A 27,300-nucleotide genomic window follows, 5' to 3' on the forward strand; every position below is an offset into this window, starting at 1 on the left:
GCTCCGGCCGGAGCATCAGGTGGGGCCCTGCGCACCCGCACACGGGGCTGAGCGGCCTCCCCCGGGCCGGACCCGCCGCCTGCCCAGCTGGCACTCGGGCCGGGGGTCCCGTCGCCCTTCGCAGGCTTGGAGCCGGGTGGAGGCGGCTGGGTTGGGGTGGGACACGCTCCGGGGCGCGCGCGCGGCTCCCCGCTCTGTCCTGGGCCGGGAACGGGCTTCCCGGGGCACGGCCTCCCCCAGGGCCACGCGGCAGGCCGGGCGGCACCCGCCCCGGGTCTCCCCCCACCTCCGCCCCCACACGCCGCCCCCCGATGCGCGGACTACAAATCCCGGCAAGCCCCGCCGCCGGCACCTCCCCGCCGCGCCCGCCGAGCCCCCCGGCCGTCCCAGCGGCGGGGCTGGGGCTGCGCGCGTGGCCGGGCCGGGCGGGGAGGCCGGTCCCGCGGGCGGGGGCGGCTCCCGGTTCTCCCGCCGCCGCGGCCCAGGGGAGTTTCCAGGAAGTGGCCATATTGGATCCATTCAGCCGCAGCCGCCCGGGCGCAGCGCGCCCCGCAGCCCGCGCCGACCTCGCCATGGCGGCCACCGAGCTGGAGCGCCTCCCGGTAAGGGCCCCGCGGGGCGGCGGCGCGCGCGGGGGCGCCGGCCGGGCTGTCACCCCCCGGTCCCGGGGCGCCGCGCGTCGGGCCGGCGCGCCTTGGCGGGGTAGTCGGGGCGCACCCGGCTGGCGGGCAGGCGCGGGGTAAACAGCCGCCCGCCTCCGGCCAGGTGCGAGCACGGAGCGGGGCGCGGGCTGGGGACCCCTCGCCGCGGGCCGGCGCCCTCCGGACCCCTCGCCCCCCCATCACCCCAGGTCCTCGCTTTCTGCGCGGCCCCAGCGACTCCGCGCCCCGCAGGTGCTGTTGGATGGGCACCGCCGGGGAGGATGGAGCCCCGGAGTCCGAGGGAGTGCCCGCTGCGAGCTCGGGGCGCTTGCAGACCCGCGTCTCCGAGACCCCCGGAGCCCTTTCTCCCGACCCCCGCCGCCCCTTCCTCTCCCGTGCGCTCCGCCGCCCCCACTCCTCCCCGCCGCTCCGGAGCCCCGGCCCCGGGGGGTCGGCTCGGAGGCTGCCATTCCCCGGGAACTGGAGCGATTCCAGACTCAGCCCCGCCGCGTGTTTGTCTGGGCCCCGGTCCGGCGCTGCCTTCTGCGGGGCCAGCGTCTAGGGTGGTCCCTGCAGGGGTCGCTCTGGGCCCGAGCCAGCCAATAGGCAACTTCCTAAATGTTTTTCTAATTCACCCGGAGGAGGGGGAGGCCTTTTGGGGATAGAGTCTGCAAGTCCCCTGGTGTCGCCGCTTGGATCTGGGTGTGTCTGGGAGGACGGGCTGTGACAGTGAAGGAAGCTGTGTCTTCTGGCCAGCCAGACAGGCCTTGGTCGGCGCGGGGAGGGTCCCCCCTCCGTTGGGGGGAGGGATCGGGGGACGCTGAATTTGTGACCGGCAGGGAATTGGTTCTGGGTCTAAATAAAGGAGCGGGGGTACTTATGTAATCAATGCTATAAATACCGCCATCTGAATTTATGCATGTAAATTTACCCCCTTTAAGCTGAAAATACATTTTTGGGTCTACTTTGAAAATCACTGCATCACTGAAACAGGCGTTCTTGGTTTCATAATTTCTGGACTGGCGTGTCTGATTCCCGTTGAGGAGGGGGCTGTGGGCCAGTTAAGTGTAGGAGTTGCAGATTACCAGGCTGGGGCCCGCAGAAGCTTCCTCGCCCCTGGAAGTTGGCATTAACTGTGCATGATGCCCAAGTCTTACCAACCCTGCCGCCCAGCTGGCGGCCAGGAGGCCTGTGCACGCTTGACATCCTTGTGTACATGCCTCAGACATTTTCTGTGTCCAGTTGACTGAAAAGTTGTGCTTGGGTCTTGCCAGAGGTTGCACGGTCTGTCGGTCCTGCAGGGCCTCTTCCCACTGTGGCATGTGGAGTAACCAGAATGCACTGCCTCCTTTGAATCCTCCACTCTGACTTGTTGGCCATGTGACCTTGGGCAAGTTTTTTAACCCTTCACAACGCTGCCCTGTGTTACAGGAGAAAAATCCCCTGTTCAAGTATTCTTAGAAGGGTTCGGTGAGAGACGGCAGGTGAGGTGCGTGGAGCAGTGTGTCACATGGTAAGGACACGGGACACCTGTGTCCATGTGGATGTGACAGCTGGCCGTCTGTCTAGGAAGGCAGCAGAGAGCATGTCTGTTCCTGGACGGGGCACTCTCCCGGCGGGCTCCGTCTCTGCCTGGCCCAGGGTGATTGTTTTCCAGGCTGAGCTGAGTCTGCTTGGCAAGACCCTGCCCGCACATTCCCTGGTCTGTCTCAGACTCGCTTTGAGGGTTTGGATGGAATTTCCCCTGGGATAGGCGAGGCAGAGAGGGACCAGAGAGGGACCTGATGCAGGTGTAGGTGTGGAGGCGAGGTTAAGGACCTTGCTTGCGTGGTTGCCATCCAGGTTAAGCTGGCTGCCTGGCTCCCACGCCCACCACACCCTTTATGCTCTGGGCCATCAGCCTCCTGGGAGGACTCACCCTGGGCTGAGGGTGGGGACCTTGGGTGGAGCTTGGCCTGCATTTAGGAGTTTGGACTCCATTCCCCTCTCTGGGCTTGTCATCCTGGGAAAAATAATTTCTTCTTTAATCTTACATGAAATGGACACAACTCATGGTGTTGCTCTTCAAAGGGCTGGTGGAAGGTTAATAGCAGCCTAGGCCATGTGTGGAGATAAGCGCAGAGGTACCGTGTCTGATCGGGCTGCACTTTGGAGTTAAGTGGGGGCCATGAGTCTATGATGGGCTACACCTATCACAGGTCCATGCCACCCCTCCAGCTCCCTCTGTGGCCAGACTCGCCTGAGGGCGGGGAGGGGGACAGGGAACTGCCCTAGCCCAGAGCTTCTAGGAGCATCCAGTGTTCTTTGAGGTCATCCTGTGCTGTGTTTCTGTTCTCCACATAGTGTGAAGCTGACACCAGGGGCCTTTGCCCCTGGCTAGGCCCGGCTCCACTCTCCCTAAGCAATGTGTGTGGGCCTCCCCCTGGGGGGCTCACATACCCCTTATCCTGCCCTCACCAGATCCTGGACTCTGGGGCTCACCTCTTCCTCCCGCTGGGCTCCATCTTCTGTCAGAATCCCAGGGTCAGGGCTGCAAGCCAAGGGAGCCCCCAGCAGCCGGGATGGGGGGGCTCTGCGTAGGAGGGAAGGCGCGTGCAGCATGGCAGCCTCACGCCTGGCATGTCTCCCAGCCAGTCTGTCCCCCCCCCCCCCGCCCCCCATTCCTGCCTTATCCCCAGCACCATCTGTCACTTCCGTTGTCACCCCTGTAATCTTGACACTTCCCCAAGAAGCAGGCTCTCCAGCGAGGCGCCTGTATCTCCCCGATCAGAAGCTGGTGGCTGGGGATGTGGGAGGGAGTTATCTCACCCCGGGCACGCTGTCACCAAAGACAATGGCCCGTCACCTCTTCTCTGAGCTGATCTGTGACAAGTGAGAGCTGGGCAGGGACAGCTGGGAGCCCCTCGGTGCTGGCCCCTGCTGAGGGTCTGGCGTGGACATCGCTCTTCCTCCTCCTGCCATGCCACGGGGCTGGGCTTGGGTAGCCCATGGGAGCCCAGTGTGTGGGGGCGAAGGCTTGGGTGGTCCCAGGGTGCATGGGATAAAGGACTAATGGGGGCATAGCTAGTGTGCTGTGTTAGGGAGACTGCTCACGATGCCAGTGAGATGGGAGGGTGTTCATGGAGGTGGGGGGCCAGGGCAAGACCCTGGGCGCTTTGGACCCATCACCTTGTTGGAGCCTGTCACCCACTCACTATTGCATGAGAGGCAAACTCTGGTTATTGGCAGGCATGGACCCAAGACCCCACCCCAGCACCCAGATTCCCCTGAATGCTGGGCCCTCGGATGGTCTGGGTGGGGGTGTCTAAATGGGGCATGAGCCTCTGGGGCTCAGGTCCAAGCAGCTGCAGGATGGCCACGTGAGGCCAGTGGGGGTGACTGCTTTGGGGTATCTCCTGAAGCTTCCTTAGCCCACCAGCATCTGCATGGTCGCTAAGGGGCACACTGTGTGGATGACCTGATGTGGAGCTGGGTGTGGCAGGGGGTGGGGTGGGGGTGACACCCCGATCCTTCTCTTTGCCAGAGCCACATGTGTCCACTGGCTCCCCAGCGCTGGGAAGGGGCAGTGAGCACGGGATAGGGGAGCAGCCTGGGAGCAGCAAGTAATTTCCTTTCTCAAAACACACGTCTGCCGGTAGTTCTTGGTCCCTATCCTGGGGGCCACTTTAAAGGGCAGAACAGGAAGGAGAGAAAAGGGGTCCACTTCATATCATAAATGCTTGCTCCTCTGAGGTTTCCCTAGTTACTCCATATAAGGACTGCTACACCTTAATCTCTGTACCATTTCTCTGGCCCCCTTTGTTTGTTTGCTCAGGATGGGGGCACACCCAGCAGTGCTTAGGGACCATTGGGTGGAGGTAGTGGGGGAAGAATCTAATCCAAGTTCCTGCATCACAAGTTTGTATTGAGCTGTCTCGCGGCCCCTTCTCGCAGATGTCTGCTTCACGGTAGGAGAGAGGGACTTTGTGGCTGGAATGATAGTACAGAGGTAGGGCATGCTGCCAAGCCAGGTTTCAACCCCAGCACCCCGAGCCCCATGAGGAGTGATCCCTGAGTGTAGAGCCTGGAGTAACTCCTGAGCACCACCAGGATGCAAATCCTCTGACGCACGCACCCCAGAAAATGAGAGAGGGGCTTTGAATCCCAGGTTCCTTATTGGTCAGGACAGGTGGTCCTGCCTCCTGCTCCCGTCTGGCCGGGGGAGCCTCTTTCCCAGCGCTGCCCTCCCGCACATGTCTCGGTCATTTCCCGTCACCTCTGACCTGGATTTAGAGACTTGCTGTGGAATCCTGGGACCAGAGCCTGAGTCTTTCCTGGGAAAATTCCTGGGATTCCTCTCTAGCTCAAGGACAGTTGCACTGTGACCATGGTTCTGGCCGAGGCCTCTGGCTGGGTAAGACCCCGGCTGCTTGGAGCAGCTCGAGCAGGGCTGTGGTGGGTGCCAGGAGCATGGGGGGAGAAGGTACCAGTGATGCCAGGATTCCTGGGCTCCTTGCTCAGAGGCTGAATAGCCATTCCTCACAGGGCAGGGGCTCTCTGGGGGAATGAGCTTCCTGTCTGCTTGTCAGGGCGCTCAGGCATGCGGTCAGTGGGAAAAGGGTATCCAAGATCCCAGGCAGGCCTGGGTCGGGGAGTACTCTTGGTCCAAGTTTGAGAAGCCGAGTGCTGCTGATGGGGCATCACCTCGTTCCCAGCCCAGCAGCCGACCTGGTTCAAGAGTTGCTTTCAGGAGCCTTTATTCCCCCACAGCTCTGTGGCACAGCCAGTTCTGACCCGCAATACTTCCCCATTCTCCCAATACAAGCGGGTCTGTGTCCAGGCTGGAGACATGGTCTCTCCCTACCTCCTACCTCTCTTCTTGGTAATGGGGCAGGGGTGGGTGGGGTGCGGCTCCTGAAGGCTTGGACGGACCGTTTTCCGGTCACGGAAAGGCCGTCCTAGTTATCCACTGGGCCGTATAACAAACATGTCATTCTCTACTTTGTTCTAGATGGTGACCAGCAGGGCATGAGGGACACAGCAGTGATTATTTTGATTGCTGCCTTTGATGTGCCCAAGAAATGATAACACAAAAGCCCAGGCGGTGGCACAGGAGCCAAACGCTCGTTAGTGATTAGCCAGGGATAATGGCCTTTCCCTTGCATGTGGTGGGCTCAGAGTGGCCAGCACTCTGTCCAGGAGCTTGGGGGACACTTAGAGTCCTCTGAGTGGGTGACCCAGGGAGCTGGGTGTGTGGAAAGGGCCAGAAGCTCTTGGGTCCATCCCTTACAAGGTCCGAATGAAGTTGTTCAGCTCATGGGGTTCCGACAAGGAACAGCCTCTGTGGGGCTCTCTCCCCATGAAAGGAGATGGTGTAGGGCTGGAGCGATAGCACAGAGGGTAGGGTGTTTGCCTTGCATTCGGCCGACCCGGGTTCAATTCCCAGCATCCCATATGGTTCCCTGAGCACTACCAGGAGTGAGTCCTGAGTGCAGAGCCAGGAGCTAAACCCTGTGAATCACCAGCTGTGACCCAAAAAGCAAAAAATAAAAAAAAAAAAGAAAGAAAGGAGATGGTGTATGGTCCTCCCTCACCCTCAGACCTGGGGCTCTTGAGTGCCAGGTCAGTGTCATGCCCCAATCCCCAGACACGGGACCCCAGGGACATTGGGTTAGACCCTCAGGGTAGTCTCAATTTTTATTAACAATTTTAAAAAATCAGATTTTTCACACACACACACACACACACACACACACACACACCCCAACCGATCAGGGTGGGGCTGTGGGAGATCCGTCTGAGGGCTACAGCACACGCCTGACTCCAAGTTCCCCTGCCCAAGTATCTGGTGGTCCCCAGCACTTCTGGGCTCGGGCATTAACCTACTGGGGCTCCGTGACCAGGCTGAGACTTTGCCAAAAGTGACCCTGGGGAGCCCTGAGCACGGCTTGGAGTGGGTTGGGAGCCTTCCCCCCGACCCCCACCCCTGCATCCCTCTCTTTCTAGAGTCTCTTAAAATGAAAGATATGGCCATTGGTCAGGGCTCCATTGCCACTGTGGGCTGAGCTGCGGGACTCTGGCCGCTCCTGGTGTCCACCTCTCCTGGGCCTCACGCTTGGCTCAGCCTGTGGGTCTGTGTCCAGCAGCGGGAGCCCGTGGCTGGAGGCAGGGTTTGCAGTGTCCTTTCCGATCCGGCTTCTTGCAGGCTCCCCTGAGGCCTCAGTCGTGCACCTGCTGCCTGGGCTGAGCGAGGGGAAGCCGAGGGCGCGTGGCCAGGGCAGGAGCACCGTAGCCTCGCTCGGGGCTGGCTTTGTTACGCCCGCGCTGCCCCCCCTCCCCCGTACATGAACAGCCCAGCCTCTAGGACCACTTGAGTTGAGACTGAATTAGAGGGGCCCCCTGAGGTCAAGGACTTGATGTCTCCTCTTTTCCTTGGCAGCCGTCCCAGCTCCTGGCGCACAGCCGCCGTGCCCGGGAGTGTGTGCTCAGGGACGGACGGACGGACAGATGACTGACTGGTGGCTTAGGAGCAGAGGCAGGGAAGGAGAGTGGTTTGGGCCGGTGCTGCTCTCAGTCCCTGCTCTGCTGCCTTCAGAGCGGCTGCAGCTCTGAGTACCTGACTGGCCCGTGAGCCAGAGTGGCAGGGCGCCGTGCTGCAGGCCATGCGAACTGAGGCTCTGTTTGCACAGGGAGCTGCTCGGTGAGTGTGGCCGTCACCATGTGACATCCACTCTTTCCTTTGGCTGCAAACCCCGAGACACTTGACTTCCCACATGCTTTCCTTCCCTGTTCTGCCCGCTGCCTCCCTGCTCCCCTGCGTTTAGAGCTTGGCAGTCAGAATGCAAAACTGGTGAGAAATGGCCTCTCGGAGCTGCAGAAGCAGCCAAGGGAGATGCTCGTGTCATGTGGCCCTGGAGCAAGCAGAGAGGAGCCAAGGAAGAGCCTGAACCTGTGATGCCATCTGCTGACCGTGTAGCACCGTTCAGATCCACTCCCAGAGTTGATCTGGGCTCATTCCCAAACTGCAGGGCTGCTGGCCAGGTAACCAGTGGGAACCCTTAGATTTTGGGGCCACTCGGTGGTGCTCAGGCACCACATGTTGTTACTGGCGATTGAACCAGGGTTTGTCGCATGCAAGACAGGCACCTTAATCCCTGTGCTGTCTGTCTGGTCTGAAACCTGGATTCCTTCTGAGTTGTGGTAGCTGAGACGTTCTAGAGGGGGGCTCATTGGAGCACTCGCTGCACAGGGCATGGCTGCCAAATTAGCATCAGGGGGTTGACCTGAGGGAGAGTCATCCCTCAGCAGAGAAGATCAGTCGCCTGAGACCTACGGTCAATCCGCATCAGGGCAGGAGGTGGGATGGTATGAGCATTCTCGTGTGTGTAAGTGTATGTGAGTGTATGTGGATTTTGTGAGATTATGTGTGAATGTGAGCGCATATGTCTGAGTGCAAGTGTATGTGACTGTATGTGAATGTATGGATTTGAGTGTAGGTGTGTATGTAAGTGCTAGTGAGTGTGTTATGTGAGTTCATGTGTGAATATGAGTGTATTGTGAGTGGGTATGAATATGTGCGTATGTGAGAAAGTATGTGTGCACATGAGCATGTGTGTGTGAGTGCTTGTGCATGGGTGCATTCCAGCCATGGAGATCAATACTGCCGTGGTCCCTGAGGTTTCTGCATGGAGACACGGGTTGCCTCTAGGTCTGTGGGTCCTGGCATGGTGCCAGGAGAGCCTGGGCAGCCTCCAGGCGATGATGACTTCCTGTGCTCCATGCACATCCCCGGAGAGCAGGCAGGCGGCAGGGCACGCTGAGTGCCCAGAGGTGGGCTTCTGTGAGACCACTGAGGGGGCTCTTACTCAGAGCCTGAAACGTGAGGCGGCAGGGACAGCCCAGGCGCGGCGCGGCGCAGCCTCAGTCTGTGTGCCGTGTTCTGCTGCAGACGGCGCGCGCACGTGCACGTAGGTGGTTTCCAGACGCAGCCGCCTGGCTGGGCTTTGGCGGCCGACTCCAGGATGCTGGATTGCATCCTGCTTGTGTCACCCTTGGAAGAGGAGGCTGAATAAACACATAGCCTTCTCCGCGAGCACAGCGTGCCTTAAATCTTGATTTTCAGTCTCGCCTGAAGAGAAAAACACTCTAGATTGACTGTTGTGTCCCTCGTTTGATCCGCGTGCTGCCAGGAGCAGGTGGAGCAGCCGGACAATGAGGCTCTGTGTGAGGTGGGCAGGTGCCCCTGGGCGACAGCGAGAGGCGCTCTTTGCGGTTCATGAATGGTGGTGTTGTCCCGCAGGCTGGGCCCAGGGTGGGGGGGTGGTTTATCCCCTCCCCCAGCCTGCAGTCAACGTCAGGGGCTGGAGGAAGAGTTGGAGATCAGGGCAGCTGAGTGAGGGCTCTGCTGGGCCTGAGCTGCCACGGGCCCTGGCCCAGAGCTGCAGGGAGTTCGGAGGAGGGCTCAGGCGTCACATGCTGGGTGGGAGCTGCAGTGAAGAAGGGCCTGGGAAGGCGAGCGAGGGGGTGTGGACTGCCCAGCACATTCTCCGTTCCATTTACCACGTGAGCAGGCTGCTTCTCAGGGCCTCTCAGGAGGGCCCTGTGTGCAGCCCATGGCTGGGGGGGGGGGGGGTAGGGCTGAGGAAGGGGAGGTGGGCCGGAAGAGCAGAGGTCCTGTTGAGAGGGCCTCGTTGGAGCGGGCAGGTCTGGGGCAGCCTCAGAGTGTTTGAGGGACAGTACCACTGCCCAGGGGGACCGCATGGCTTGAGAGGGCCAGCTTGCTCTCTGGCAAGTCATGAATGCAGGGCGAGTGCCTGAGCTGGGCTGTGGGGGCGTGAGAGAGACGGTGAGTCTGAGTCGTGGCAGATAGCACAGTGGGGAGGACACTTGCATTTCCTGCGGCTGACCTGGGTTTAATCACCTGCACCCCTGTGGGCTCCTCTGCACCACCAAGAGTGAGTCCTGAGTGCAGAGCCGGAAGTAAGCCCTGAGCATTACTCAGGTGTGGCCCCCAAACCAAATCAAACCAAAAAATTAAAATAGTTTTAAAAATGGAAAAAAGATAGTTTCTGACCGAAACTTTTGGACCTTTTTCCCTTCAGAGGGGCTGACTCAGGGACGCTTCCCACAGGTGGCAGCACTCAACTGTCTTCCATTGCCGGGGGAAGTGGAGACACTGCCCCCACACTTTGGAGGTTGGCCTTACCCTGCGGGGGTCTTGGGGGCTTCTCTTTAGAATCCTTCTCTTTCGACTCTCTGAAGGCTGTCTGCTTCAGAGCAGGGGCCCAGCCTCCGTGTCCTCTGCCCAGATGCTCTGAGCATCCAGAATAGCGGGGGAGCCACCTGAGTATTCCAGGGGCACCTAAGGAGCAGGGTGTTCCCCAAGAAGATCCTGAGCTTGGCCTGATGGGGACCCCTCTCCATGGAGCACATATGTGAGGGGGTCTGGCCAGACCTGCTTCTCTGAATACAGAAGGAAGGTCTGGGTATTTGGGCGGGAGGCTGAAGAAACAGACACCCCCTCCAATCTTGACCTCTTGGAATCTTTAAGTTCCAGGGATCAACTTGGGCCCCCTTGGGGCAGGCCAGGTGAACCCTCTGAGATAGTAGCCAAGACCCCTGGGGGTCCTGAGCAGGAGGGAGAGGGCCTCAGGCTCAGGGACCCGTCATTGGTCCCGGTTCTATGGATACCTGGGTGCAACAGCTCAGAACCCAGAGCCCGGTGCTGCCTCCAGAACCGGCCCTGGGATGGCAGTGCCCCATCCATACCGTGTGTTCTGAGCCATGCTGAGAGTTCAGCCAGGGGGCTCAGCATTCACCTCCCCCCCAGGAGGACTCACCGCCTCATTCCACTTCTCTCCCGGCAGAACGCGGAGCCGGAGCCACGGCCCCTCTCCCTGGGCGGCCATGTGGGCTTCGACAGCCTCCCCGACCAGCTGGTCAGCAAGGCAGTCACTCAGGGCTTCAGCTTCAACATCCTCTGTGTGGGTGAGTGTGGGGGCGCTGAGGGGAACGCCAGGGTGGGAGATGGAGTGCCCCTGTCCCAGCCCCTGCTCGGGCTGCAGGACAGCTGCCCAGGCAGGGACCCTTCGGGAGAGTCGGGATGGGGCGGGAGTCGGGGCTCTCTGCCAAGAGTCAAGGGTGGAAGGAAAATGGGATTAGGCAGGTGAAACATCCCGTAAACAGTTTCCCTGAGGTTTAGATTCATTTGTGTATTTATACTCTCATTGCAAAAACTTTGAAAGAAAACAAGTATGTATACCTTGTGGCCACTGGGCTGGGCAGTGTAGTTGACAGCCAACTCCCCCATGGGGCAGCACCCTGAGGCTCAGTGGCCTCAGTGCTCAGGCTCCCACAAAGGCCCAGAGTGCTCTGCCAGCCCCTGTAGACGTGCCCTAGCTCTGGCCTTTGGGAAGCAGGAAGCCACATAACGGGACACCCCCACATCCTGTCAGAGCTCCCTGGAGGTGGGCTGCCCAGTGCAGGGCCCTAAGGCCAGAGGCCCAGAGGCCGTGGGTAGCTGCAGAGTCCATGTGTGAGGGGACTGGGTCCCACGGAAGCCACTGGAGGCCAGTGTCCAGTGGGTCTCTGCAGAGACCCGGCGCTGTCTTCTCCCTGAATTTTATACCCCATGCAGAGCCTGAAGGGCCGCGCCAGCCTTTTGGCTTTCTCTGTCCCATCCCCTGCTCCCCACTAAAGGGCCTTTGAGACAAGATGACCCCGGAGCCGGGGCAGTGAGGGCGGGAGAGGGAAGCCAGCTCCCCGGCCTAGTGTGCAGGGGGAGGGGCTATGCCCACCTTGCCCACAGCCAGGACTGCCTCGCTGCTCGCCCCTGCCATGTCCTTTCCTTCCTCGCTGCCCACAGGGGAGACGGGCATCGGCAAGTCCACCCTGATGAATACGCTTTTCAACACCACCTTCGAGACCGAGGAGGCCAGTCACCACGAGGAGTGCGTGCGTCTACGGCCCCAGACCTACGACCTCCAGGAGAGCAACGTGCACCTCAAGCTGACCATAGTGGACGCCGTGGGCTTCGGGGATCAGATCAACAAGGATGAGAGGCAAGAGATGGGATGGGCCCCAGTCCCGCCCAGTGTGGCCCCTGCAGGAGGCCAGGGGTGGCCTCTGGGGGAAGCGCCTGGGGTTCCCCCGCAGAGCGGGGCGGCCGCCTCCTGGGTGACGGAGTTTGTCTGTAGTTACAGGCCCATCGTCGACTACATTGATGCGCAGTTTGAAAACTACCTGCAGGAGGAGCTGAAGATCCGCCGCTCACTCTTCGACTACCACGACACGAGGATCCACGTGTGCCTCTACTTCATCACCCCCACCGGCCACTCCCTCAAGTCCCTGGATCTGGTGACGATGAAGAAGCTTGACAGCAAGGTAGACTGGCCTCTCGAGCTGTGTCCTGCAGCCCTTGCCGATGTGGGCTTGCTGCTGCCAGTGGCCACTGTCCCCTCGGGCTCCAGGATGGAGTCGAGATCTCAGCCTCTGGCCACTGCTTCTGACCATTCCTGCTGCTTCTGCTGCTCTGGGCTCGCTCCAGGGTGTGGCCTGGAGCCCCGCCCTCCGTCCCTCCCGCCCTCCTTCCTCCCTCCCTTCCTTTCCTCCTTCTTCCCTCCCTCCCTCCCTTCCCTCCTTCCTCCCTCCCTTCCTTTCCTCCTTCTTCCCTCCCTCCCTCCCTTCCCTCCTTCTTCCCTCCTTCCCTTTCTTTCCTCCTCCCTCCCTCCCTCCCTCCCTCCCTCCCTCCCTCCCTCCCTTTCTTTCCTCCTTCCTTTCTCCCTCCCTTCCTTTCCTTCTTCTTCCCTCCCTCCTTCCCCTCCCTCCCTCCCTCCCTTTCTTTCCTCCTTCCTTTCTCCCTCCCTTCCTTTCCTTCTTCCTCCCTCCCTCCCTCCCTTTCTTTCCTCCTTCCTTTCTCCCTCCCTTCCTTTCCTTCTTCTTCCCTCCCTCCCTCCCTCCCTCCCTCCCTCCCTCCCTCCCTCCCTCCCTCCCTCCCTCCCTCCCTTTCTTTCCTCCTTCCTTTCTCCCTCCCTTCCTTTCCTTCTTCTTCCGTCCCTCCCTCCCTCCCTCCCTCCCTCCCTCCCTCCCTCCCTCCCTCCCTCCCTCCCTCCCTTTCTTTCCTCCTTCCTTTCTCCCTCCCTTCCTTTCCTTCTTCCTCCCTCCCTCCCTCCCTTTCTTTCCTCCTTCCTTTCTCCCTCCCTTCCTTTCCTTCTTCTTCCCTCCCTCCCTCCCTCCCTCCCTCCCTCCCTCCCTCCCTCCCTCCCTCCCTCCCTCCCTCCCTCCCTCCCTCCCTTTCTTTCCTCCTTCCTTTCTCCCTCCCTTCCTTTCCTTCTTCCTCCCTCCCTCCATCCATCTCTTCCTTCCTTTCCTTCTTCCTTCTTTCCTCCTTCTCTTGCTTTCTTTCTTCCCTCCCTCCTTCCTTCCTCCTTCCCTCCCTCCCTCTGGTTTCTACACTCAGGGGTGACTTCTGGTGATTCTCAGGAGCCCATTTGGGGTGCTGGGGATCCTGCTTAGCTTGACTGTGCAAGGCAAGCACCCTGCCTGCTGTACTATCCACTGCTGTACTTAGCCCCTGGATCCTCTTTCTTCTAGCTACATCGTTCGCTTTTTCTGTTGTTTGGCAGCAACCAGTGAGGCTTGGGGGCTTCCCCAACTCTGTGCTCAGGGAGTCACTCCTGGGCTTCTCTGGGGGACTGTGCAGTGCTGGGGATCACTGGGGATCACTCCTAGGCATCCTGCATGCAAAGCACATGTTCCAACCTCTTGAGTTGCCCTGAAACATTTTTATTCTCACTTGCTGGCTCCCGATCTTCCCTCCCTCCCCATCACTTCCCTAGTTCTCTGTCTGCCCCTTCCCATCCAAGCTGAGTTTTGCTCTTGCACCCTAGTTCCTCTGCCCCCTATGCTTCTCCTGTCCTTTCTTCCAAAGGCCCCCCTAGGGAGAAGAGTGTCCAGGCCGAGAATTGGAATTTGCATGAGGTGTGGGTGTTTAGAACGAGTGACAGGGAGGATATGGGGCCCTGCAGTCACCTGTCAGCTCCCACGTAACTGTTCTGCCCAGATCAGGAGTTGATTTTTCACAGTGAAAATGGGATCACCCAGATCTGGGTGATTTTCAGGTCTTCCTGTGACTGCTACTGGCAGCTCTTCTCACTGGCAGTGGGTGCTCAGCCATTCCTCTCTCCTCCCCCATGACTTCTCTCAGGTTCAGTGCTATTAGAACCATCAGGGTGTCCTGGGCCAGACCTGAGTATTCCCAAGGGGGACTAATTTTGGGGAGGCCATAAGCACGACAAGTGGTGCAGCCTAGGCTGGCTCTGCTTCTGCTCCCCATCCCAGGGGTGTGTCCTGGCCAGGGCTGTGCCCTGCTGGGGCCTGCTGACCTGCTGCCTCTCTTCCCCGGTGTGCAGGTGAACATCATCCCCATCATTGCCAAGGCCGACACCATCTCCAAGAGTGAGCTCCACAAGTTCAAGATCAAGATCATGGGCGAGCTGGTTAGCAACGGGGTCCAGATCTACCAGTTCCCCACCGATGACGAGGCTGTAGCAGAGATCAATGCAGTCATGAATGTGAGCACAGGCCGGGCCACTGGGCGTTGGGGCCCACATGGGGCTGACGGGCTGTCCAGGACAGGTGGGCACCTGGGCTCTGAACAGGGACCAGGGAAGCAAGTGCTGGGGCCACCCTGGGGCGTCCCCAGATTTACATTTCATAAACTGTGGGCTCAGGGCGGACACCTGCATCCTGTAGGAGCCTGGGGACTTGGCTGTAAGCTTCTTGGGGCATATCTCCTGGTCCCCAGGGTGCCCAGGGCTGACAGCCGTCTCTTGGGCAGGCCTTCTTATGCTATTTCCACTTGCAAGTCTTATTTACCTGAGGAATATTTTGCATGGGGTGGGCTGGGCTCACACCCAGTGGTGCTCATTCCTGGTGGGATTCGGTGACCCTTTGTGGTACGGGGGCTCTAACTGGAATCAGCAGCATACAAGGCAGTGCTTTACCACATGTACTATCTCTCTGGCCTTGCTTGAGAGAACAAATTTTTTTTTTATTTTGTGCCACATTTATCAGTGCTCAGGGCTCACTCCTGACTCTGCTCTCGGGGATCACTCCTGGTAAGCTCAGGGGACCATAAGGAGTGCTGTGGATAGATCCCTGGTTGGTCACATGCAAGTCAGGTGCCTTCCTTGCTGTACTGTCTCTCTGGCCCTGGCTTGAGAATTTTTTACAGAGCCTTGAGTGTGTAGGTAGATACTAGAAATGTATGGATTAAACTTTTACTGATAATCATAAGGAAATTAATTTTAAAACATGTTCATGGCTGGGGTTGGAGGGATAGCACAGAGGATGGGACATTTATCTTGCATGCAGCCGACCAGGTTCGATTCCCAGCATCCCATATGGTCCCCTGAGCACTGCCAGAAGTAATTCCTGAGTGCAGAGTCAGGAGTGACCCCTGTAAAAAAAAAAAACCAAAAAAACATGTTCATGGCTGGAAAGATAGCACAGCCACTAAGGCGCCTGTCTCTTATGCATCTGACCCGGGTTTAATTCCCAGCCCCCACATATGGTCTTTTGAGCCCCACCAGGCATAAACCCTGAGCATAGCCTGGTGTGGCCAAACCCCCTCCCCAAAAAAAATGTTCTTTGAGTCTTCCCCATGAGGGATTGTGCCTGATCGTTGAAGACACCGGGTTCCAGGTGGCAGGAAGGGGCTGTGGGCCCCGCTCTCCCTTGCTTAGAGGTTTCTGGATAGTTCACCAGAAGCGAGTCAGAGTGTGAGCCCCTGGCCAGGCTCCGTTCAGTTGTGGATCCTCTCCCTGGACCCCAGGAGGCACGAGGGTCCTGTCCCTGCCTGCGTCACTCCTGCTCACCCCTGATGGGTCCCTTTGCAGGCGCACCTGCCCTTTGCCGTAGTGGGCAGCACCGAGGAGGTGAAGGTGGGGAACAAGCTGGTCCGAGCACGGCAGTACCCTTGGGGAGTGGTGCAGGGTGAGTGTGGTGGCGGGGGGACCCCAGCTGCGTCCCCTGCCCAGTCCCCCCCCCCGCCCTCTACCCTCCGTTGCCCACCCCCCCACCCTCTGTTGCCCGCCCTCTACCCTCTGTTGCCTACCCCCCTACTCTCCGTTGCCCACCCTGAGCATTCTGGCCCCTCTCCTGAGCCCTGTCGTGCCCCTGCCTGCCTCATGCCCCCCACACCCCACGCACTCTTGCTTCCAGTGGAGAACGAGAACCACTGCGACTTCGTGAAGCTGCGGGAGATGCTGATCCGCGTGAACATGGAGGACCTGCGGGAGCAGACGCACAGCCGCCACTATGAGTTGTACCGGCGCTGCAAGCTGGAGGAGATGGGCTTCCGGGACAGCGACGGCGACAGCCAGCCCTTCAGGTGACAGCCCCCAGCCCCCGGCACACCCCCAGCCCGCCCTGCCCCCTCCCACCAGCAGCCCACCCCGACGACCTCTTTCCTCGGCCCCTCCTGCAGCCTGCAGGAGACCTATGAGGCCAAGAGGAAGGAGTTCCTCAGCGAGCTGCAGCGGAAGGAGGAAGAGATGCGGCAGATGTTCGTCAACAAAGTGAAGGAGACCGAGCTGGAGTTGAAGGAGAAGGAGAGGGAGGTGAGTGGGGGGCCAGGGGGCGGTCAGCAGACAGGCACCTTCCCTGCGCCTGCTGGGCCCTCGCCCTCACCTTCCTCCCTCCCAGCTCCACGAGAAGTTTGAGCACCTGAAGCGGGTCCACCAGGAGGAGAAGCGCAAGGTGGAGGAGAAGCGCCGGGAGCTGGAGGAGGAGAGCAGCGCCTTCACCCGCAGGAAGGCCGCCGTGGAGGCCCTGCAGAGCCAGGCCCTGCACGCCACCTCGCAGCAGCCGCTCAGGAAGGACAAGGACCGGAAGAAGTAGGTGGTGGCCTCTGCCCCCTGCTGCGCTGTGCTCCCGCGGGCGCCCACGCTGCCTCGCTCCCGGCAGCTCGGTCCCTTTCGTTCTCTGTCTCTGTCTCTGTCTCTCTCTCTCTCTCTGTCCTCTCTCTCCCTCGCTCCAGCTTGCTCATGCTGCCCTTGCTCACGTTCTCACTCTTTGCTTCTCACTCACTTTGCTTCTTCCTTCACTAGTGATCCTGTGCTCAGGGTCCACCCTTGCTTCAGGCACCTGCTTGTGTACAGGTGATCTCTCTCTCTCTCTCTCTCTCTCTCTCTCTCTCTCTCTCTCTCTCCCTCCTCTCTCCTCTTTCTCCTTGCTCTCTCCTCTCTCTTCTCTCCTCCAAGCTGGGGGGAGGGGTGTGTGTGTGTGTGTGTGTGTGTGTGTGTGTGTGTGTGTGTGTGTGTGTGTGTGTGTGTGTGTTTGTGAAGCCTCCAAGCTGGGGGGAGAGGTAGGTGTGTGTGTGTGTGTGTGTGTGTGTGTGTGTGTGTGTGTTTGTGAGGCCCAGGCCTCACAGGTGGGGATCTCAGCCCCAATGGCAGCATTGCCAAGGAGTGTCAGCATTTCCACACTCAGTCTCCCAGTTCCCATGATTGGTACCAGGATGGCTGAGACACGTCCCCCTCAGTTCCGGGGGGGGGGGGGTACGAGTTGACACCTTGTCGTGCCTCCTGGCAGCTGCTGACTAGAGCAGGTTGCCATGGACTGGCTCTGAGATCACCTCTTAGCCCAGGGGAGGGCAGCGACTCCACTGGGGATTCTAGGGGCTGCTCTGGAGAGGGGCTTTCTCTCCAGCAGAGGTTAGGGTTGCTCTGAGGACAGAGAAAAGTAGGGATGGGGGAAGGAAGGGGTCCTAGCCTCCACAGTGCAGGCAGCCTCTGGCCAGGCGGGGGCGACTCTGAGTCACCTCTGTTTCTGCAGTTGGCTGCAGTCTCTCACTGGCTGGTGGGGCTCTCCCGTTCCCACCCTGCTTCATTCTGTGTGGGGATTTCATCCTTGCTCTCCGCCTCCACCCGTGCCAAGTGCTGCTTTCTCTTGCCAGTCTGCAGCTGCGCAGGCGTGCCCAGCCAGGCCCTCATTCTCGGGCACGGTGGAATCCCATTTCCTTTTCGGACGTCTGGGAAAGTGTGTGCCCAGAGCTGTCCTGGGTGTCAGTGGGCCCCGTGGCTCGGGCCGTACTGTGTGGAGAAGATGTGGCCCTGGATCCTGCTTTTGGCATTAACTGCCCCCCCCTTGCTACCCCAATATTGCTCTCCCTAATGTGCACACACCGCACATGTTTGCCGTCCGACTCTCTCTCTCCTGTCCCCCCCAGAGGCAGGCTGGGGCACGTGTCTCCCTGCAGACACAGCTCCCTGGACACACAGGCACAGACATAGCAGAGGAAAAGGAGCTCGAAGGGAAGGTCTGGAGGATACAGAGGGGCCAGGGCCAGGCGCTGAGGAACTCAGGTGTCACCTTGAGGCCTCTCTTCTGCCTTGGGGCAGACCCTGCTCCTTGTCCCCTCAGTCTCTCCCCACCTGCCAGCCCTGCAGGTGCCTGCCTGTACCCGGGGAGGCCTCAGTCACCTGCTCTCCCCTCGGCTTGGCTCTGCATCCAGCCCTGTTCCCTGGTCCAGCTCTGGGCTTGGTGAGCGAGTGCGGAGGCTGGAGGTCGGTGGGGCCTGCGTGGGTTTCGAGTCAGCGGCTCAGAGTTCTGTTCTGGGATTGTGACCCAGGTGAGGGCACCCGAAAACTCTCTGCCTGGCCCCCTGCCGGCCTTGGTAGCTGGTTACTGAAAAGGCGGTTAGTTGCTGTTAGGAGCGCTAGGGTCAAGCTGAGCACAGGGATGAGGCTTCTGCAAGGGTTTGAGTGCAGCCCTGGGGAGCCGGGTGGAGTCACAGGCTCAGTACTCCCGGGGGCACAGGGCTTTTCTGTTTGCTGGACGTATGGGAAAGCATCAGTCAGTTTGGCTGGCTCGGGATAGCTGGGTGACCGGGCACACCCCTTCCTCCGTCCCTGCTCTGGGAAAGCAGGGAGTTGTCTCTGCATTTTGGAGGGCGGGGTATTGTTCTCATGACCATTTACATTTGTGACTTTGGTTGTATTTGTTTTCCTCAAATTTTAATCCGTTTCTGCAAAATTACTTCCCAATCAGATCTTGACCCCCTGCTTGGAACACCACACACTGAAGTGAATTCTCTGCTTTGCTCGTCACAAATGCCCAACTGACTGCCCTTTCCCAGGGTCCGGCGCGCTGTCGTTTGCTTCTTTTTGGTTTGGTCGCCTGCATATCTTTTAATGCATCTGTTTTTTTGTTCTGTTTGTTTTATTTTTATTTTTCAGTTAACGCACGCACAGACTTACATGTCAAGAGCGGACTTTAGACTTTCATGTGTTAAGTTGCTTGAGTTCCACCTTGTGACCCTTCTCCCATAGCGTGGTGTGAGGACGGACGGGAGTCTGTGGGAGCCGGTACAGACTCCGTGTTTACAGCCTTGCTTTGGCCCCAACCTTCCCTCCACCCCCCCCACCCCGGCCCAGGCTTCGAGCCTGGAACACCCCGTCTATGCAAACTCGTCAGAGTCCTGAATGCTGGAATCCCAGACTGATGAGATTTATTTTTTTCAGAGCCAGTGGCTGGTCTTCCATTTACAGTGTCACTATTCCCTGACGGAGCCACTCTGTGCCACTAAAGAAGGTGCCTGCCTGGCCGGCGAGGGACCCTCCCGAGGGAGGCCTGGACCCCCCGGGACCAAGCTGCACAACAGGCCCGATTCCTTGCCTGTTAAGTTTTCTAACCTAGAGCTTTATTGCAATAATACCTTTTAAAACACTTCTAAAGTTTTTTTTTTTCTTTTGGCACAGTGAACACAAATAATAATCCTCTCCCTCCCATTATTTTCTTAAGTAACACAGATTCCCTGATTTTTAAAAACTAAAAAGTGCCCTCAGCCTTTTTTTTTATGTATAAAGTCTCCCTTCTGTCGCCAGGGAGAGGTGATAATAAACGACCTGTGGTGGCAGTGTTTGGAGATTTCTTTCCCAGTGACTGTGGAGCGTCACCAAGACCACACGCAGTGCTCTTCCTGCGAATGTAAATGGAACAGCAGCCTCAGTGCCACTGCCTGCTCCCACGGTGCTGCCTTCCACACGGACCATCTCTCTATGTGTGTGTGCGTGCATGTGTGTGTGCGAGTGCGTGTGTGTTTGTGTGTGTGGTGTTTGACTCCATCCAACCAAGACTCCCCTCCCCAAACCACTCCTGCATGTTCTAAATGTCAAGAGGACTCAGCTGGAAAAAGTGTTTGTTTTGTTTTTTTTCTCGCTTGAGGTTATTGTTTCTCTTTTTGTGGCTGAGTCACAGGGCCAAGAGATGAAGGTGTCATTTAATGCACGTGGGCAATTTAAGGAAAAACAAACGAACAACAAAATCCTCTTGGCCCAGCAGCTAACTCCTTTCTGCTGCATTCTTAAAGGGAACACTTTAAGAGAGGCCCAGGGACGTTGATTCTTCTGTGGTCCTGTTGGTTTGCAAGCCACTGGGAGGGCATCAGGGTTGAAAATGTGGCCTAGTAAAATGGGAGATGAGAAATTAAAAGACAGAAGGATTTTAAAAGCTCTGTGCTGGGTGCAGCCTCAAGTAGCTCCGAGCCCCACGTCCCCACCAGCTGGAGGTCTTAGGAAGCCGGATTGGTAGTTTAGGGCCTGTTCTGTGTGTTCTCCACCTGCCCATTTCTCTCCTCTCTGCCCGGGCCTGACCAAGACCCGGCTTCCTCCTGCCTGTCTGAGATTTCTTCAATTCAGAAGGGGCCAGAGAGGTCAGTTGTGTGTGTCCACTGGGGCACAGCCAGAAAAGAACAGTTTCGAGTCCAGAGGGGGCCCCACAGGCCGAAAGAGTAGGGTCAAAGTGAACGCTCGCCAGGTCTTTTGCTATAACCAGGGGTGCGCCCGGATTTTGAGGTACTCGAAGCTTGAACTATTTGAGAAGCTGTTGTTAAGGTAAAGGATGTGAATATAAAACTAGGCACAGGATCTTGAAGGTGCCTGAAGATTAAGCTTCATTAACTTCATAGTAAATCCCCCGCTGGGCGAGAGGGTAGCAGCCTGCTTCAGTGCGGTCTCCAGAAAGAGCAACTAGCCGCCCTGTTAGGGCAGACAGGAACTGTGAATGGCTCATCTTAGGGGACGTCTGTGTCTGACTTCTGTGTCTGCAAGTGACCAAAGCATGGCCTTTCAGAAGGCCTGTGCGGGCTGACTCCAGAGATGAGGCACAGGGACCAGCAGGTTTGCTGTCATATAAGAAGCGAGGACCCCCGACTCCTGGGCCACCTGGGGAGACTGGCATGAGCAGATGCTGCCACCTGCCTGCATACCACCACCTGGGCCTCTCCCCTCCCCTGCACCCCCATCCCCAGCAATCCCCTTCATGGTTGCGTTCTGAGGCCCCATCTGCCCTGCAGGCTGCATCAGTGTTAGTGGGTCTCACTGTAATTCTTGTGTTTGGAATTCTGTCATTGTTAGCTGAGTCCAAATCAGCCCCCAGTGCACCAGGGAGCCTTGAAACTTCTCATGGAATGGGACTCCCCAGTCACAGGGTCTGCTCCTCCCATTCCTTCTGTCACTTTGTTGGGATTGCCCACGGGATCACGTAGGCAGCTCCTAGCGTGGTTTCCATTCATTATGTTGACTTTGGGTAGAATCACCATATAATTTATTGTTCAAACTGAGGGGTCTGGAAAAGACAGAGATGCTAATTATGCCAGATCAACAGGCATCAGCCAGAAGTGTCTCAGGCAGATGGGGAGGCGTGGTCCCCCTGGCTGTAGGGACCTGAGTTTAGGTGCTTTGCAGCGGTGCAGACTGACTGCATGTTTGTCTGTGTCTGTCTCCCTCCCTGTGGCGTGGGGCTCGTTACTGGCTGAGGGGACTGAGGGAAGTGTGACTTGCTAGTCTGTTATGTTATCATGCTTTTCTGAAATTGCTCCACGTGTTAATTCATTTACTCCATCGTTGACTGTTTTTGTTTTATCTTCACTTTGTACTTTTTGTTCCATTAAATTTTGCATTTATTTTGAGTTTTTGTCGTGTCTTTTTTGCTCAATAGCTTTTCTGATTTAACAGGTTCCTTAGTATTACTCCACTATGATTGTGGTCAAGTACAGCTTGTTTTTTCTGTGAACTTTGTGGAGTTAATCACCTTCTAGTAGGAATCATTTTCAAGAGAATCATTGCGGGGGAAGGGGGGGTCTGTGTATGGCTCTTGAGTGGGTTTGGAATGGAGCAAAGAGCCCTGGTTAGAAGATACAGCCTGGGAGCCTGTCTGAGGCTGTGATTGGGCAATTGGAAGGCAGCCCCTGCCCAGGAAGAGTTTCTATCTTGTGGTGATTTGACATGGAACAACTCACATTTGAGTTCTTATTGGGCAGATGTATCTAAGGTGCATTTTTCATAATCCTATGGCAGGATGCCTTTCTTCCCACTTTAAAGGCAAAGCACAGAGAGGTTAGGTATATTTAACCAGGTTCATGCAGTTAATAGCTGGAAGGGTACAGGCTACCAATGTTTTGGTATTTGGACATTGGTAGCCTGCACCCTTCATGCCAGAACTAGAGCTTCTTGCTGGCGACATCAGCAGGTGAGGGAAGAGCCATGGGAATGTGGTCTTTAAAGCATGCAGTCTGCCAGGGGGCTCTAAAACCTGGAATAGAGGAGGGCCAGGGGTTGCTGTGGTGAGGAGACAGATGTTTGAGAAAGAGCAGACTGATGGAAAATGGTGATAGGTTCATGGGACATACATAAGTTTAGAAGCTTTGTCTATTTAGATGCTTTTTCTGTTGGGCACTAAACAGATACTAAAATTAGATGGACCAAGGTTGGGAGCTGATGTTTAGGCCTCCATATACCTCCAGGTAGACGTCTCATGAAGGGACAACCCAGCTACACCTGGGGGAAGGCAGGGAGCAGAGAGCAGAATCGTCAAGCTTTGAGGGACAAGGGGGAGAAGGGCCTTGTTAGAGGGAGTGTCACTGACTCTGGTCCAGCCAGCTGATAAAGATCCCTGATGCTCACCTGCTGTGCACTTCCCTCAGCCCATCTGCCTTTTCCGTTCCATAGCATCTGCCTCCGAACCTCTCCCACCTCCCTCCTCTGCTGCCACAAAATGCCGCCCATCGCATTGGTACTAGGGCCGAAAGGAAGGTGGGTCTTCCCTGTTTCTCCCACCACAGTGATCCCCAGTTTTTGTTCTGAATTCCTGGTTTCAGGAAAAAATATTAGAGAAGGATGGGATATAGAGTCAAACTTGAATAGCCTTAAAATACTTTCCTAGGGGCTAGAGTGATAGCACAGCGGGGAGGGCGTTTGCCTTGCATGCAGCTGACCCAGGTTCAATCCCCAGCATCCCATAGGGTCCCCTGAGCACCGCCAGGAGTAATTCCTGAGTGCAAAGCCAGGAGTAACCCCTGAGCATCGCTAGGTGTGACTCAAATAGCAAAAAAACAAACAAACCAAAAAAAAAAAAAAATAGCGGGTAGGGCGTTTGCCTTGCACGCGGCCGACCCGGGTTCGATCTCCAGCATCCCATATGGTCCCCTGAGCATCGCCAGGAGTAATTCCTGAGTGCAAAGCCAGGAATAACCCCCGAGCATTGCTGGGTGTGACCCAAAAAGCAATATATATATATATATATATATATTTTCCTAAAACTCACCAACAGTATTTTGGCGATGTGAGTCTGATTCCCCCAAGAAGAAAGAGTTCTATTATTTACTGAGAAAAGGTGCCACAGGCTGTTCCTTTCACCAATACTGGGACTCTCTGATCTACCTTCTCTTTAGGACTCAGTGTTGAATTAGCTCTGTGTGCAGAGCTAACTAGTTAAGAGGTACAGATTCCCAACTGTCTCCAAGTCAGAGTCCCCAATGTTGAGCTCCCTGCAGTCCCTGTTGACAGGAAGGCCGTGGTCAGCATTGATGCTGTCCGTGGCTTAGAGCAGGCTTTCCCAACCCTTAGCTTCCGCTGACTCCGGTCTGTGTACATCTACTGCTGGGTGTCAAGAACCATCCCTCTGGTCTCCCGTGCATCATCTAACTTCATCCCAATAACCACCCCATGGGGGAGGAGGGGGTTAATTACATGGGAACGATGTGCCCCAGAAAGATTGATTAGTTTACCCGGGGCCTCGCAACCAGCAAAGAACAGGCCGCTGTACAGGTGCTTTTCATGACCACAGAGTGGACTGGGGTCACCCCCTGATCAAACACGCTGAGAACCACCGATGCCAACCTGCCCGCACCCACTCCCCATCCCCCCCTCACCAGGCGCTCACACACAAAGATACCTTATGGGTGACACTGCCTGGGAGGCCATGAGCAGAATGAGCAGAATGACAGCTTGGGCCCAGGCGCCGGAGGGACACATATCCCGCCCGTGCCCCAGCTTGGCCGCCGAGGCGACTCCTAGTTGAGAAATAAATGCTGGACTAGACAGTTATCAAAAGAAGGAGGTGGTAATTCATATTTGTCTCCCACAAGTCTAAAGGCACAGTGCCCAATACACAGATTAAGCCAGCATCAAAATGCTGCAAATTCAGCCAGCATCAAAAGGAATGCAAATTTATGTATTTTTTACAAATGTTTCAATGATCAAGTGGTAAAAATATTGACTCTACAGCCAGACAACTGTTCCTGTGTAGCTGGGCCTTGGAGCATTTTGCACCTAGTTGCAGGTCATCCTTCCTGTGGCTTAGCACATTCTCAGCAAACCTTTCAAAGTGGAAACACTTTCATAGGCCATCTCTAAATGTGTGCCTTGGTCACTCACGGCCCCTGCACTCTTTACATAGCTCTGGCTGGCATCTCTGCCAGCTGACCCGGACTGCTCCAAGAATGGCTCCTCGGTGTCAGGCTTTGGAGAGGCAGCTGGCTTCTCCCTCACAACATGCTAGGAATCCCCTTTTCCTGGCAGCACAGTGATTGGCACACAGCTGGGCCCCCAGCCCTGCCCATCTCAACAAATAACTGCACCACTCCATCACCTGGTAATACTGCTCTTTAGCACAAACATCCCACAAGTCAAACCGAACTACTTTGCATGAGAATAACAATGAAAAAAGAGATTTAGAGCTAGATCAATTTACTGTCCAGGAGAGAGGCACACTTTCTAATCCGGTCCTTGTGAAAAGAAGGCTTAGTCCCAGCCAAGTCAGGATAAATGAGCCGCCAAGAGTGTGCCCCGTGTTGGCAGTGGTGAGCAGAGCTGGGGGCCCTTAAGGTGCCACACGTGTGTGTGTGTGTGTGTGTGTGTGTGTGTGTGTGTGTGTGTGATACCTGACCTCAGATACTGAAAAGACTTGGCCAGCTTGGGGGTGGGGACGGTGACAGAGACTGATCTGCCCCACATCTAGCTTCCTTCTCAGCCCTTCAGGGGCCAGTCCTAGCCCATGCTGGAGAAAGGGCCCCAAGCTGTGTAATGTGTGTCCAGTCCTCCCTCCTACCCCCTCAGGCACAAAGGAGAGAAGGAGTCAGGGCACGGATGTGTCACTACTCCCACCTCTAGAGACGCTGGCCCACCCCCACCTCTTTTTTCTTGCTAAGGACTTATTTTTCAGTTGCTCCTGCTGAGTCTTCCTTCCCTTTTTAGTCGTGAAACTCAAAGCAGTGGGGTGTGAGGAAGGGTTGCCTGGAAGGGCATTGGGGTGCAGGCTGGCAGGTACAATAGGAGGTGGTCTGCTACGAGGAGGTCTACAGCCTTCTCAACAGCTGCTGTACAACTTCCTTGCAGTGATCAAACTCACCAATACTGATCTGTAATTAAAACAGAGGGTAGCCTGGCAGCAAAACCATTTTACTTCCTAAGGCAGGGAGCAACTGAGCTCCCTAAATATTAGCTTGGAGTAATTGCATGAAGGTTCAACCCCTAACTTAAAAGCACTAACCCCCATCCCAGAGACATCATCTCCCCCCTCAGTAAAACGACCATGGTTCTAACTATGCATCACATCCTACCCTGTTCATCATGAAGGTTCTGCACCTGCTGTCTCCACAGTGCCATACCCAGCTTCCCAAGTAGTAAAACTCCCCCCATACGGTCCAGGAAATGGCACAGTGTCCCACACTCAAGTCCAGAGGGATGCTGAGTGTGGGAAACCTTGCTCCTGGCAGATGCGCCAGCGTCCCCGGGGCCTGGTGGTCTCTGGAGCGGGGTAGCGAGTATCAGCTACGAGGGCGACATTGATGTCTACCTGTGCTTTCTTTAGCAGATCAGATATAGGAGCACAGCAGTCGGGCATGAGCCTCTCCAACTCTAAGGTGATGATGACCAAGGCCAGTGTGGAACCCTTGAACTGCAGCACCTGGTGGCCCGCCATGCAGTGCTGCAGCTGCCTGGTCAGGGACGCGACGTGGAGGGAAGGCTTCCTCTGAGGCAGCAGCTCTTTCACTCGGGGCCGGTCCAGAGCCACCAGGGTGTGGAACTGGGGACGGTGGTTTTTAATGTTAGAACAGGACCCCCCACCCCCTACTTTTCATACATCCATGACCAAAAGTGCAAACAATTTCCATTTCCATCAGGGAAGCGCAGATGTTTCCCAGCCCTTTTCACCCCCATTGGTGGTCCCCATCCCCGGGGACTGGAAGCTCCAGGCCCCTTCTGCCACCAAGCCAGGCTTCGACCTTGGAGAAAGGAAAAAACGGCCTGCTTGGTGCCCTGGTCCGAGGAACCTCAAGTATCTAGAGGACAATGTTTCTATTCTGAAAAAAGTGGAAGCTGGAGGGGTAGAAGATTAAGGCAACAGCAAAGTTACTTTGTATCTACCAGACACAGATGAAACTCTGCAGTTTGGCAACAGTGGCCAGTTTTCATAGTGAATCAGCCCTTCGTGATTTAATCTTCATGCTTCCTAACAGACCAAAACCCCATGACATCGCCCCATTGCATAATTTTGCCTTACTAACAATCATATCCTGAAGGATGACCATCATCCCCTAACTAAAAGAAGTACAGATTCATAGGATATTTTTTAAGTGCCAGATCAATATGGTCTAAAGCCTCAATAAGGATTGTGTGTAGGTGAATAAAGACAGCTCAGTGAATGTGTGTAAAGTGTAGCGAAAGATGACAGCTTTTTATGTACAGTATTCATAGAATGGAAAGTTAAATATTTTTGCAGCGTGTATTTAAAAGAGAGATTCACCATAATAGTGCCGTCTAAAACCTCTGTAAAGTTGTTTCACTGTCCTTGGGGAATGGGTGTCTGGCGGGACTGTGCCGGGTTGCAGATCTATTTGCCTTGCCGTGGTGCGCGTGTGCTCGCCTGTGCCCGCCGTCCTGTGGTGAAGAGCCTTTCCAAAGGTACAGATGAGTCTGGGGGAGACTCTGCCAACTCCTCATACTCACCATGACCAAGAATTCCATCGGCGTCCCAGTTCAGAGGTCCCAGTGCAGTTTGTCCAAATAGCCAGCTCCATCCTCAACAGCTCATTTGGGGTATACTTAGAGCCATAGTGCTTTATGAAGTCTTTTACGCGTGGAATTACCTGTAAAAAAAAAATAAATAAAGAGGCCAAAGTCCTATATCATTCCATGGTAGCTTTTGTGTTCTTATCCATGGGGACTGGGCGTCCACGACCCGAGCGGGGTTGGCTTCCAGTGGCCTGCCACAGAAAATGCTTCTGAAAGCAAAGCCAAACCAAATTTATTTGTCTATGAGGTCCGCGGGCTGCTGTGACTCTGTGTGGTGAATGTCGCACGGGTATTCTCTGCAAATGGGTTGTGATTCCTGACTG

General features: G+C 56.6%; 1 protein-coding gene across 8 annotated transcripts; it reads left to right on the forward strand.

Moving 5' to 3' along the window:
- SEPTIN8 (septin 8) lies at positions 1 to 27,093 on the forward strand. Of its 8 annotated transcripts, none has more exons than XM_055141335.1 (10): positions 1 to 19; positions 10,487 to 10,607; positions 11,485 to 11,680; positions 11,816 to 12,002; positions 14,030 to 14,191; positions 15,518 to 15,614; positions 15,843 to 16,011; positions 16,108 to 16,240; positions 16,326 to 16,516; positions 25,773 to 27,093. In XM_055141335.1, the coding sequence occupies exons 3-10, from the start codon at positions 11,514 to 11,516 to the stop codon at positions 25,936 to 25,938; spliced, it is 1,272 nt and encodes a 423-aa protein (XP_054997310.1). In that variant the 5' UTR covers positions 1 to 19; positions 10,487 to 10,607; positions 11,485 to 11,513; the 3' UTR covers positions 25,939 to 27,093. The 8 variants fall into 8 exon arrangements, with proteins under 8 accessions (XP_054997310.1, XP_054997307.1, XP_054997304.1 ...); XM_055141332.1 differs by lacking the exons at positions 1 to 19; positions 25,773 to 27,093 and adding exons at positions 359 to 602; positions 19,145 to 21,591 and having other exon boundaries at positions 11,822 to 12,002; XM_055141329.1 differs by lacking the exon at positions 1 to 19 and adding an exon at positions 360 to 602 and having other exon boundaries at positions 25,776 to 27,093.
- Positions 27,094 to 27,300: the final 207 nt, after the last annotated feature.

This window comes from Sorex araneus, chromosome 6 (genome assembly GCF_027595985.1).
Source record: "Sorex araneus isolate mSorAra2 chromosome 6, mSorAra2.pri, whole genome shotgun sequence".
Lineage (NCBI taxonomy): Eukaryota > Metazoa > Chordata > Mammalia > Eulipotyphla > Soricidae > Sorex > Sorex araneus.

What these genes read in the sequence shown, in the direction of transcription:
- SEPTIN8 (XM_055141328.1), top strand. Translation starts at nt 573, where the DNA reads ATGGCGGCCACCGAGCTGGAGCGCCTCCCG. An exon ending in AGATCAATGCAGTCATGAAT is followed by an intron (nt 14,192 to 15,517) that starts GTGAGCACAGGC and finishes GTCCCTTTGCAG; the next exon opens with GCGCACCTGCCCTTTGCCGT. An exon ending in AAGGACAAGGACCGGAAGAA is followed by an intron (nt 16,517 to 25,772) that starts GTAGGTGGTGGC and finishes TGCTTTCTTTAG; the next exon opens with CAGATCAGATATAGGAGCAC.